General features: G+C 36.9%; 1 protein-coding gene and 1 non-coding gene across 3 annotated transcripts in view; one reads left to right on the forward strand and one right to left on the reverse strand.

Moving 5' to 3' along the window:
- The window catches only part of MRPS35 (mitochondrial ribosomal protein S35), a 45,412-nt gene that overhangs the window by 24,478 nt on the left and 6,920 nt on the right, over nucleotides 1–14,014 (forward strand). For both annotated transcript variants that reach the window (XM_061125193.1, XM_061125192.1), the window contains exons 6-7: nucleotides 648–757; nucleotides 2,486–2,555. In XM_061125193.1, the coding sequence (XP_060981176.1) occupies nucleotides 648–757; nucleotides 2,486–2,555 (180 nt within the window). The remainder of the gene's footprint in view (nucleotides 1–647; nucleotides 758–2,485; nucleotides 2,556–14,014) is intronic.
- On the reverse strand, nucleotides 6,521–6,627 carry LOC133044146 (U6 spliceosomal RNA). The gene has a single exon (XR_009689888.1). It is a non-coding gene; the product is annotated as a U6 spliceosomal RNA (small nuclear RNA).

The following is a 14,014-nucleotide window of genomic DNA, read 5'->3' on the forward strand; positions in this document are numbered from 1 at the left end:
ATTTAATTCAGCATTTTCTAAATAGATTCAATAGAGAGAGCCTTTTTAAAGAAGTAAATCTTTTTTAAATTCTTTTTAGCTGCTTGTGAGACTAGTATTAGCATTTTGAGAGATGTTGAACTGAATCATTTCAAATATTTGACCCTTCATGGTGCTGTGTTCTGGCTTCCTTGAGATATCAGCAGCTCTTAAAATAAATGCCCCTAAACTGTTGCAATGACATAGGTCTCATACTTGCATGGTAGGAGTCCTTAAAGCCTATATGTTTCATCCATTTATTTTTATTTTTTTTATTAAGAAAATTTTATTTTCTTCCATTTATTCTTAAAAACAGCTTTACTAACACTTATTGAGTTGAATTTTACTAGTTACTGCTACTTATAAGCACTGTAATTTCATCCAAGAGATATGTCATTAATTCTTTTAGGAAAGGTACTTATGCCCAGAACTTTCAAAGAACTCCCAGTTTTCTCCCATTTTTTTTTCTTTTGAATAAGATCAGGCTTCATGATACTTGTGAATTGATAACTCTGTATACAAAGGAGTTTGAAAAGGTTTCTTTTTAATGTTAGTATAAATAATATTGCCACTGTTTTTTCATTTAAAGTATATAATTTTTTTTCAAATTTTTTTCATGTATTTTTAAGGTTAAACTTTCCAGTTTGAATTTAGATGATCATGCAAAGAAGAAACTTATTAAACTAGTGGGAGATCGATACTGCCAGAGCACAGATGTGCTTACCATCAAGACAGACAGGTAAGGAAAAGTTCAGTGTATTCATCACAGGTGTTGCTTTATTGTCCTCCAGTCCCCTGGCAGTCCTTGATACTAACCTATTAGGTCAGAGAAGTTGTCTCATTCATATTTTAATACCCTCACACCAGCCTCCTATTGATGTGATCTTTGTGTTTAAGGAGAGGCTTGTGTAGCTGTGTTAAATTATTGTTATTTTTAATATATTTGTGCATGTAAAGCTCAGGGGAGATGTTAGAAGGAAACAAAGTATGATTTGCCAGTGATTAATGCTTAAACAGCTTTCTGTAAAAGTATAGAAATCTTATATTTCAAAATCAAGATTATTAAATGTGGAAATTTAATGTGTCAAGGCACTTTTGTAAATAAGCACAGTTTCAGTGCTAGCATAGAAGTTTGTAAAAGCAGTATTGAATTTATTGTATATGAATTTATAAATTAGATCATTTGAGGTAAAGCAAGGCTGTTCGTATGTTTTTGCTAAATGATTATTTTATTTCTAGAATTATACTTTGGTTGTTTCTAAATTAGGTCAAAATATAAAGAAAAGCAAATGGCAGATATCCTTTCTCCCTCCTTATCCTAGTTTCAAAGCATTGGGAGGTGTCAGTATCAATTAGGTTTTTTTTAAATTTATTTTTAATTGAACGATAATTGTTTTGCAGTATTGTGTTGGTTTCTGCCATATGTTAGCATGAATCAGCCATATCAGGTTTTATGTCTTGCTTCTCAGTGGTATAGAGAAGTAGCCTGACATTCAGAGATAGCAACTGTGGGGGCGGAAAAAGCTCAGGGAGAAATGTATTTGAAATATTAATACATCAACACACTATTATTAATAATATGATTGTTAATAATTATTGATTAATAAATATTAATGCATTAATAATACATTAATAGCTTCAGAGAACATAAAATAGCACTGTGTTTTTAGTTTTTGCAATTTTTAAAAATACCTTTAAAATGTTACTGTTAGAGATTCTTTAAGTTTCTGATAATGTTGCTTTTTTCCCTAAGTTCATAAGTGTCAGGGTATAAATATGTTTTACCGTAACAACTATGTAGAAGACTATTAAACCAAATACAGAATGAACAGAATACAATTAAAGTCAACTGTCATATGATAGTTTTATTTTATATTGAAAGAAATTAGAAGTAATTACTTCCATGTCTCTCTTATTTTTGTAGCCTGAAAGCTAATGCCAGCTCATATTCATGTAGAAGTTTATCTAATATTGGGCCATTAGTTCCATTTTAAATACGACAGCATAAAAATACAGCATTGTGTAGTGTAGCTTATTTTTAAAAGAATCAGCTCTAGGGAGATCAGGATGAACTTCTGGATTACCATCTGTCTCTCTGTATTCTTTAAAGAAACACAGCAGATATGTTCCTGTTATCGCAGACTCTTAGCCCTGAGATCATGAAAGGCGCTTGGGTTAGACACATCATATTAAAAATAGTGTAAAGCTATTATCATATGTAAATAACTTTGTTAGTAATGAAAGCGAAGAGATCCTCTAGATAAAAGTAAAAATAGCATCAGTTTTCAATGTCCTCAAGTCATAAAGTGCATAGATAATTCTTATTCCAAGGACAGAATTTTCCTAAGGCAGATAGGGAATTCCTGAATATGTTATCCTTTGTATTTAGTATTTGTATGCTTTGCGAATTATTCCGTATACTGAACTTTTCACATTTTGACTTCTTTCCTCTCTTTGACTTTTAAAGGTGCCCCTTAAAGAGACAGAATTATGATTATGCAATGTATCTACTCACAGTTTTGTACCATGAGTCTTGGGTAAGTGACTGTAGGATGAATGTTTAATAATTTTATCATTGTAACTTAGCAGCAGCAGCCTTTCAAAACAGTCTGTGTATCCAGCACTCAGTTGAGAGTTTAATGAACTGCTATTTAAGGTAAGGACATGTAAAATGTTTTAAGGTAACTTATACTGATACTGAAAGTGAAGACCTTGAAATATATTATGCAGTCCATCTCAGGACCTTCAGAAATCAGATGACTAAAATGCCTTTAAAGTTCAGGTTCTGGCTTAGGCTGAAGAAATGCAAAATTTTTTATTTGTTTTTTTATTTGTATGACTTTGGGTGAAAGTTGTCACAGTTATGGAAGGGAGATCACCACCTATGTTATTTGAAACTACATAATTCATCCTGTTATTCAAGTAAACTACAAAACAAAGCTCTAAAACTTTATAGAAAGTATGTTAAATGTTTATTAAAATTTTAGTTAACATGTAGTCTTTCTTGTGAACTTTTCACTGGTATAGGTTAGGGGCAATTAGGGCAATTAATTATTTAAACAGTATAAAAACAGTCTTGTATCTGAATTTATTGAGTTGTATAAGTATACACATAAGGAAGATTTTGCTTTGTGTGAGCATCAACTCATTTAAAGCTGGTAACTAATATATTTAGGTAACTCACAGTTTTATATGTTTTTAAATTAAAATAATTTTAGATATGCACATAAATTTAATTTTTTGAAGCTTGCCCAACATAGACATGGGACTTAATAGCATTTCATGTTAGGAAAATTTGAAAGAAAGGAAGTAGGTGGAGAAAATCACTCTCTTTAGATGTTCAAAGGACTTCATATGAAGAAAAGAGATCTGCTTTTCATGATTTTTAAGGATACAACCAAGTAGAAATGATAGTGATTTATTTACTGAGTGAAAGCCCTGTACAGGATTCATCTGAAGACAGAGTGGGCTGCTTTAATAGAAAATGTTTCGGACTTCCCTGGTGGTCCAGTGGCTAAGATTCCATGCTTCTAATGCAGCGGGGGCCAGGTTCAACCCCTGCTCAGGGAACTAAATCCCACATGCTGCAACTAAGACCCAGAGCAGCCAAATAAATAAACTTAAAAAAAAAAAAAGAAAGAAAATGTTTCATCCATTGGTTGCTTATGGCGGGTGTGGGTATATGTGTCACTCAGTCATGTCGAACTCTGCAAACTGTAGCCCACCAGGCTCCTATGTCTGTGGGATTTTTCAGGCAAAAATGCTGGAGTGGGTTGCTGTTCCTTCTCCAGGAGTGGTTGCTTAGTGGGGATACAGTAAAAGGAACATCCTCTTTAGATGTTAGTTAGTTGTATTAGATGGTCTTTGGAGTCTCCTTTCATCTCTGTGTAATTCTGTGAACATATACAGCTATTCTTATTGCAGATTTCATTGATGTTAATAATAAAATAGCACAAGAGGGTGAGTGAAAAATAAAAAATAAATAAAACTTTTTTGCAAGTTTAGTAAAAGAACAAAAAGTAGCTGGTAGCTCTTTGCTTTTGAGCTGTTCTAATTACAGTTCATCTTGTTTTCTAGTTCCTGGCTTCAGGAACATTATAATAGCAGTTAATCTGTTTCCTGTCAACAGATTTTATAAATACCTTTGACTTGAGGTAATTAAGTTCCCTTTTGAACCAACAACATGGCTGAATTAGCTTCAGCTCTATGGCTACCACTTAAAGAGTTAATAATACCAAACAATAAAAGCTGACCAGTTTTGAGTCTCTTATTGCCAGCAGTCTGTAAAATGAATTTGCCCCAAAGGAAATGACAGGCATAAATAAATTCAGTTAAAGTTGACTTACTGGATTCTTTCTGTGGTTCCATGACATAAAATCCAAACAAATTTGTATTCTGGATTCACGCAAGGAGCTTTTGATCTTAATGCTAATTACTTTGATGGCAGAATAACTACCCACATACAACTGTCCTAAACAGATATAATTAAATAATTCCTATATTAAACTTGGCTCTTGATCCTTTCTAAACAAGTACCATCAGTGAAGAAGCTTTAAGAGAATGCAGATGAGCCGTGAAATTTTGCAGAGCTGGTGAAACAGAATTTTTATTGAATTGAAACTCTTTTTTCCTTCACCAGCATGGAATTCATACTTGAAATTGATGTTACCACCTGGTATTTAATCAAATATTTAGAGAGCCCCTCTTAATCCATTCCTTTATTTTTAAGGCTAGTTTCAAAGCATTTAATACCTAAAAGCTGAGCTCCATGGAGGTTACCTCTAAGTAGCATTGAGAGAAAGTAGTTGGTACTTTTATGTAACATGGTACTGAAGCTTCTCCAAAAAGGTATTTGTCTAGACTTCAGTGAAAGGAAAAGTTACTGTTGTGTGCTATTCAAAACAGTTAACTGTATAGAAGTATCAAAGTAGACTTGTTGACCTAAAACAATAAAATGGGTTTATTCGGGAACAGCACAGAATTGCAGTTTGGGAAATGTAATCTCTGGTGAACCGTAGGTAAGTCCAAGGGGCTTTCCAGGTGGTGCTAGTGATAAAGAACCCGCCTGCCAGTGCAGGAGACTTAAGAGACACGGATTCAATCCCTGGGTTGGGAAAATCCCCCGGAGAAGGAAATGGCAACCCACTCCAGTAATCTTGCCTGGAGAATTCCATGGACAGAGGAGCCTGGTGGTCCATAGGGTCACGAAAAGTTGGACATGACTGAGTGACTTCACACACACACACACATGCACACACATGTAAGTCCAAACAAAGGGAGCATACTTTTCTAGGGAAAAGGATAGAGTTGAGAGGGGATGTTCTCAATGAAAGTCCGAGGGAGGAAAGTTTAGGGTGGTGGTGACTTTTCATTTATAGAGCTGAGAGGTTTCTCATTGCCTGGGCTCTTGCTGAGCAAGGAGAAATTCTTCCTTTGGAACTGTAAAGTAGTTGCATTTTCTGTTTGGGAGTGCAGAGTGCTGCTTCCAGTGCGGCATGTCAGTGAAGATCACTGCATGCAAGTAATGGGGTGTGAGAATGTGTGAGAACTCCCTCTACAGGCCATTCCTGACTCTAATTTTAATTGAGGTTTTCTGTATTAATTTTTGTATTCAAAAAGCATAGACTTCAGGCACAGAGTCTTAGTAATGCTTCAGAGAATGATTATTACATGCTAAGAAGGTGATGAAAAACAGAAATACATTAAACCATTTATCCTTAAGCAGTTTTAAGAAGCAAAGAGACTTGTAGAAATTTGGGTTAATATTTCATCATTACACGTTGTTACTATAGAAGTGAATTAAGTTTTTTTTTGCCTTCATTTATTTTTATTAGTTGGAGGCTAATTACTTTACAGTATTGTAGTGGTTTTTGTCATACATTGACATGAATCAGCCATGGATTTACATGTATTCCCCATCCCGATCCCCCCTCCCACCTCCCTCTCCACCCGATTCCTCTGGGTCTTCCCAGTGCACCAGGCCCGAGCACTTGTCTCATGCATCTAGCCTGGGCTGGTGATCTGTTTCACCCTAGATAATATACATGTTTCGATGCTGTTCTCTCGAAACATCCCACCCTCGCCTTCTCCCACAGAGTCCAAAAGTCTGTTCTGTACATCTGTCTCTTTTTCTGTTTTGCATATAGGGTTATCATTACCATCTTTCTAAATTCCATATATATGCGTTAGTATACTGTATTGGTCTTTATCTTTCTGGCTTACTTCACTCTGTATAATGGGCTCCAGTTTCATCCATCTCATTAGAACTGATTCAAATGAATTCTTTTTAATGGCTGAGTAATATTCCATGGTGTATATGTACCACAGCTTCCTTATCCATTTGTCTGCTGATGGGCATCTAGGTTGCTTCCATGTCCTGGCTATTATAAACAGTGCTGCGATGAACATTGGGGTGCACGTGTCTCTTTCAGATCTGGTTTCCTCAGTGTGTATGCCCAGAAGTGGGATTGCTGGGTCATATGGCAGTTCTAATTCCAGTTTTAAAAATATGGAATGCTTCACAAATTCGCATGTCATCCTTGCGCAGGGGGCATGCTAATCTTGTCTGTATTGTTCCAATTTTAGTATATGTGCTGCCGAAGCGAGCACGTGAATTAAGTTTTAATCTTTGGAACCATTCAGATTTGAATTTGAATCTCATTTCTTGTTACCTGACTCAGTGGATAAAGAATCCATCTGTGATGCAGGAGACTCGAGTTCAGTTCCTGAATTGGGAAGATCCCTGGAGGAGGGCAGGGCAACCCACTCCAGTATTCTTGCCAGGAGAACCCCATGGACAGAGGAGCCTGGCGGGTTACCACTCATGCGGTTAAAAAGAGTCAGACACAGCTGAAGCAACTGAGCACACACTCACGAACCTGTTACCTGTGTAGCCTTGGCCAGCCGTTTAATGCCTGAGGCTCAGGTTTCTTCGAGGGGCTTTTGGATGGATCAGGGAGAATTTACATGAAGTGTCTGGTGAATAGTGGGTGCTCATTAAATGGTGGCTGTTAGTATTGCTGTTAACTACTAAAATGAAGGAAGATGTATCTTAGAATTTCAAATTCATACATTCCCAGTTTCTGTGTATAGCTCACATTTAACTTGACAAATACTTTATACAGATGAAGTCAGGTCTATGTCCTATTGTATTTGAATTTTTAGAACATATATCTGACCCATGTTCTGACACTCAGTTCTGAAACAACTGGTAATAACAAAAGCTTCCTAAATGTTAACTTTGTTGCATGTTGTTCTTTAAACCTTCCATAAGTGATTTGGTTAAGAGATGATTGAAGCATTTTACAAAGTGACTTGCACAAAAGATAGACTAAAATACAGATAGAGTGGGAAAGTAAACACTTGCTTCAGAAAATGTAGAGATCTAAAACTAGATTGAAGGGGTTCTTGAATGATTTTGATACTTAATTACTCAAGGTTGCCTTGTAAAGTTTGAATTTTGGACTATCTTATTTGGACTGCATGATAGTCTTGTTGCCAGTCAGAAATGTATCTAGGTTTGTAGTAAAGTGGTTCTGAAAAGTCACCTAACAAAATGGATAAAAGGGATAACTTTGCAAAGAGTTTATTTTTAAAGGGGACTTTATTGTAAGTATTTCTGGTAAAAATAATGAATCCTTTTGCAGAGCAATAGTTGCCATTTAATCTGGTGGTCGATGAGTTCATTGTGATCTATCGTGTTTTCACATACATATACATTTTCCAGGTTATATTAGAGAATGCTTGAACAATGTCTGTTTGCTTTTCTTAGCATTCATCAGTGATTTTGTTCTTGTTTAAAAGGGGTGGGTATCGTCAGATGATCAAAATGAATGAGCCTCTGCTTTTAAGTAGCTTTATTTCTGGGAGGATTTGGTGGTGAGTGTAGTCTGTTTCACTAGGTAAGGGAGGTTGGCACAGTGCTGTGAGAGGGGCAGACAAAGATTAATTCTCCCTTGAAGCTTCACAGAAGTGGTGACTGGTTTTGGAAGATGAGTAGGAGTGTGCCGTGGAGAAGTGGGTGAAGGACTGTCTAGGCCTGGTGGGTTTAGAGAGCAGGCAAAAGTTTGGTGTGGCCAGGGTGTATGACCAGCAGGCAGAGGTAGGAGATGAGACTGAAAAATCATTCTGAGCCAGGCTGTGAGCAGGTCATAGGGCTTATTTATGAGTGTGGATTTGTATCCAGAGGGCAGTAATGAGTGATGTAGTAGCATTGGTGGGGGTGGAGGCAGGGGGGATCGTTCCCAGGTAACTCAGTGGTGAAGAATCCACTTGCCAAGCAGGCGACGTGGGTTTGATCCCTGGGTCAGGAAGATCCCCTGGCGGAGGGCATGGCAACTGACTCCAGTATTGTTGTGTGGAGAATTCCGTGGACAGAGGAACCTGGCGGGCTACAGTACATGGGGTCCCAGAGAGTCGGACACGACTGAGTGTGAGCGTGCACGGTAGCGTTTTACTAGATGTTTGAAAAGGCACCTCTTTCACTGTTGTAGTGTTTATGAAAGAGAAAACCATTTTCACAGCAAATATCAAGAGTGCTTTCATTAAAATGAACTGTTTATTAATTGATAGGCACATGTTTATTAGTTGCCTGTGTGCGTGGTGGTGTTGGATATGGAGATTAATACCTAGGGAGAAAACACTCTCCTATTGAAGAATACTAGTGGAAGCAAGCTGACTTAGTAATAAATACTATAATATTTAACAATAAATATTATAAAAGTTTTATAAAGTTTATATAATTTGCTGTTTAATTTTTTATTTTTCTCTACTTATTGTACATTCTTCAGGGCTTTGATACGTACTCAAGCAATATGTCAACTTCCACCACCATACATAAACATTTTTTTCTTGTGATGAGAAGCTTTTAATATCTACTCTTCTAGCAACTTTCAAGTATACCATACAGTATTCTTAACTGTGGTCACCAGCAGGCTGTATGTTATTTATATTCCTGTGACTTATTTATTTTATAACCAGAAGTTTGTACTTTTTGATCACCTTCAATTATTTTGCCCACCCCGAGCATCTGGTAACCAGCAATTATTCTCTGCTTCTATGAGGTTTTTGTTGTTGTTTTAGATTCCCACACATAAGTGAGATCTCACAGTATTTGTCTTTCTCTGACTTACTTCACTTAGCGTAATGCCCACAGGGTTCATCCCTGTTGTCGCAAATGGCAGAATTCCCTTCTTTTTTATGGCTGAACGATGGTCCATTGCATATCTACGCACCACTTACAGCTCAGATGGTAAAGAATCTGCCTGTAATGTAGGAGACCCAGGTTTGATCCAAGGAGAAGGAAATGGCAGCTCACGCCAGTATTCTTGCCTGGAGAATCCCATGGACAGAGGAGTCTGGTACAGTCCATGGGATCACAAAGAGTTGGACATGACTGAGCAACTATGACTGATTGACTGTTCTTTATCCTTTCATCCATTCATGGACACTTAGGTTGTAATAGCCTTGGCTATTATAAATAATCCTGCAGTGAACAGGTGCAAATATCTTTTCGAGTTAGAGTTTTCATTTCCTTCAGCTAAATACCCAGAAGTGGAACTGTTACATCGTATGGTAGTTCTGTTTTTAGTTTTTTGGGGAATCTTCATACTGTTTTCCATAGTGGCCACACCAGTTTACATTCTCAGCTACACTTGTTATTGTCTCTTTGGTAATAGCCATTCTAACAGTGTGCGGTGGTACCATTGATTAGTGATGTTAAGCACCTTTTCAGGTGCTTGTTGGCCATCTGTGTGTCTGTCTTGGAAAAATGTCTGTTCAGATCCTCTGTCTGTTTTTTAATCAGATTGTTTCTTTTTTTGTTGTTGGGTTGCATGAGTTCTTTATATATTTTGGAGATTAATTCTTTTCAGATATATTTGTGCCTCTTATTTGTCTGACTACATTGCATAGACAGCAAGTTACACTGTCTTACTATCTTGAGTACAAAACTTGCCTTAGTCCATGTGCCATGGATTGACAGCTCTTGAAACATTGTGTATTCTTTTGGCTATCCAAAAACAGACATTTGAAGTACCTTTTCATCTTAAAAAAGTAAAGTGACAGAGTTACGAACAAATTCATTTTTCAGTAACATAAAATGTAGCATACTTGTTAGATGTTAGCAATAATTTTTTACTGGTATAGCTTTTTAATGATCTATTAATAAGATTATTAATAATCAACAATCAATAATTATGCCCAAAGTTTAAGAGATGTCTTTGCAACAATTTGAGGTACTTAATTCATGGACGTATGATTTGGGTTATATGATGATCAGGTTTGTTTTTCATTTGATTATGTGTTTTTTCCCAAATATTTAAAGGAAACTTGTTCTAATTCTATATTATTTTAGAAGTTATCTACAAATCTTTGCTTCTGTGAGTTTTAATTCATGATGCTAATTTCATATTTGACAATGTTAATAGAATGTTAATTTATCTATTATAACCTCTTCATTATATAACCTTCATAACCTTCATTCCCCTGAGAAGTTAAGACTTAAAGGAGAGATCAAGTATTTTGCCCGAGGCCACAGAGTTTGTGAACCCAAGAAACTCAGACTTGAACTGCAGCTTCAGAGTTTCACATTCTTTTCATGGTATCATATTACTTAGTTTTATTCAACTTCCATGGGAAAATATTAGGAAACAAAAGAGATGAAATCAAACCTGAACTTTAGCTGCTAGTTCTTAAAACTTAACTTTTAATTGAAAATTTATCTGTCTCCATAACTGATTTTCAGCTGGGGCTTTCATCAAACTCACCTGTCAAGCTTTTCTAAGTTACAGATACTTAGACCATGCAGAATCAAAATCTCCAGAGGAGAGACCCAGATGTATTTTATTCTAAAGGCTCTGTTGCTGAGCTCTTGATTGTGAATAATTTCCCCAGTCTGGATTTTGTTAATAAAGAAACTGATTAGAAGGTTTGATATATCTCTTCCTAGACAGTTTTTGGGGACTTCCAGGTGGTCCACTGGTTAAGACTTTGCCTTCCAATGCAGAAGGTATGGTTCAATCCCTTGTCAGGAAGCGAAGATCACATGTGCCTTGTGGCCAAAAGACCAAAACAAGAAATAGAAGTAATATTGTAACAAACTCAATAGAGATTTTTTAAATGGTCCCCATTAAAAAAAAAAATCTTTAAACAAAAAAAAAGACAGTTTTTGTACATGTATCTAGTATTAGCCCTGAGGGTGTGATATGGGCGTTAGAATGAAAGGGGCAAGAAAAAGGAAGGATTTGTGTATCATACGTACATAGAATTTTTTTTTTTTTTTTTCACTTAATGTGGTAGGCAGTAGGCAGCTGTTCTTGAGTAGGATGATGATACAGTAAAGTGATACATCTCATATCTCTCTGCCTTCAGGCAAGACTTCATTTTATATCTGATGCTGAGGAGCCTATCATATACTTAAAGGTCATTAAGAAAAATTTCCATCCAGTGGCTGAAGTCATGAAACTTGTATATGTGCTGCCGAAGCGAGCACTGAAGTCATGAACCTTGAAAGTTACACTTTTTTCTTCCTTCCCTATCTCCCCTGATAACTCACCAGATCATTTCAGTTCTAGCTTTTAAACGTCTGTTAAAGCTGTTTTTTCTTCTTTATCCCTACTGCTACTATCCTGTATGGGTCTTTGTCATTTTTTATCAGAATAACTATAATAGCCTTATTGATTTTCCTGTCTTATCCATCTTCCATATTGCTATTAAGTAATTGTTGTAAAAAACAAATCTGTTATATCATATCCCTTTATAAAATTCTTCAGTGTTTTCCCATTACTTGGGATAAAATCTAAACTCCTTAGTATGTCTATTTACAGCAAATTTACCACTTCATTTCATCAAGAGCCTCTTGATGAAAGTGAAAGAGGAGAGTGAAAAAGTTGGCTTAAAACAACATTCAGAAAACTAGGATCATGGTATCTGGTCCCATCACTTCATGGGAAATAGATGGGGAAACATGAGAGATTTTATTTTGGGGGGCTCTAAAATCACTGCAGATGGTGAATTCAGCCATGAAATTAAGACGCTTGCTCCTTGGAAGAAAAGTTATGACCAACCTAGTAGACAGCATATTAAAAAGCAGAGACATTACTTTGCCAACAAAGGTCCATCTAGTCAAAGATATGGTTTTTCCAGTAGTCATGTATGGATATGGGAGTTGGACTATAAAGAAAGCTAAGTGCCAAAGAATTGATGCTTTTGAACTGTGGTGCTGAAGAAAACTCTTGAGAATCCCTTGGACAGCAAGGAGGTCCAGCCAGTCCACCCTAAAGGAAATTAGTCCTGAATATGCATTGGAAGGACTGATGCTGAAGCTGAAACTCTGATACTCTGGCCACCTGATGGTGAACTGACTCATTTGAAAAGACCCTGATGCTGGGAAAGATTGAAGACGGGAAGAGAAGGGGACAATAGAGGATGAGATGGGTGGATGGCATCACCGACTCAATGGACATGAGTTTGAGTAAACTCTGGGAATTAGTGATGGACAGGGAAGCCTGGCATGCTGCAGTCCATGGGGTCGCAAAGAGTCAGACACAACTGAGCGACTGAACTGAACCAGTTCATTGGGCTTCCCTCATGGCTCAAATGGTAAAGAATCTGGCCTGCAATTCAGGAAACCTGGGTTCAGTCTCTGAGTGGGGAAGATCCCCTGGAGAAGGGAATGGCAACCCTCTCCAGTATCCTTGCCTGAAGAATTACATGGACAGAGGTGCCTAGTGGGCTATAGTCCTTGGGGTCACAAAGAGTCAGACACAGACTAAGTGACCACCTCATTACCAGCTGCTCAGGAAGTGTGGGTTATATACCCTATAACTTAAACAAAATGTGTTCTTCCATAACTTTGCATGTACTGTTTTCTTTGCTTATAATACCTTTTCAAATTGATCAGCCTTGCAACTTCATATGAATTCTCTAATAAACCTCACATGTGACCTCTCTTAGATGTCTCCTCCCTTCCTTTTCCCTGCCTCCCTCCACCAGTTAGCCTTCCTTTCATTATGTTTATGGTTATTGCCCGTATGCATGTCTGCCAAGCTCTATTAGACTGTGCGGTCACTGAGGACAGGACAGTGTATTTCATTCATCTTTATATTCCCAGCATCTAGTACAGTGTCTGTCTGGCATATTAGCTTTCAGTACATTTTTTTAAAACTGATCTGATTTGAATTGAATTCTCTGACATATTCAGTTAAAAGTTGAGGTTTGGTAACTAAAATAGTTGTCAGTAACTTTTTAATCCATTACAGATATTTAACCTCTTCCTATTTTTTATGATTTTTTAGTAACTTGGGCTTTTTTAATAGTAAAACTGTTTTCCGTTCTCTAGCACAATGCCTTACTTGTAATCATGAGAAGTGGAATATTACAGTGATTCATGTCCTAGGCAAAGGGAGTTATAAATAAGATGGTAGAAGGTGACATATTCGTGAGTTTAGTGAAACAGATGCTTCATTGCCGTCTGTTACATTGGAATTCACTGACCATTGCCCGAAGTAGCTATTGTGTTTTTCTTTGTATTGAAGTAACGCTTACAATGAGAAGAAAGATGATAGTTTGAAATTAAGTTATTCTTTTGTGTTTTTTTACTGTGTTTCTATGTTCCTTGTAACATATTCTGCCACTGAGAAGCAGTATGATTTGAGACAGATTATTGCTCTGGGCTTCAATTTCCTGTTCTGTGAAACAGATATGAATAGTACTACCCCATAGGGTTGCTGTGAGAGTTAAATGAAGAAGTATATGTAAGGTGCTTACTCATCCCATGCCACTTTCCTCACCTTGGCCTGCATTCAGCCCTGAACGTACTAAGCCCGTTCCTGCCTCCAGCCTTTATGGATACTCTTTCCTCTACTGGGATCACAGCCTTCATCTGACAGCTCCCACTCAGCTCCACATTCCATATACTAGACTGGCAGTTCCAGGAGAGCACAGTGCCTGGGACAGTAGTTGAATAACAAATATGTACTGAGTAAGTGAATAATAG

The sequence above is a fragment of the Dama dama genome, chromosome 22 (genome assembly GCF_033118175.1).
Source record: "Dama dama isolate Ldn47 chromosome 22, ASM3311817v1, whole genome shotgun sequence".
In the NCBI taxonomy this organism is placed as follows: domain Eukaryota; kingdom Metazoa; phylum Chordata; class Mammalia; order Artiodactyla; family Cervidae; genus Dama; species Dama dama.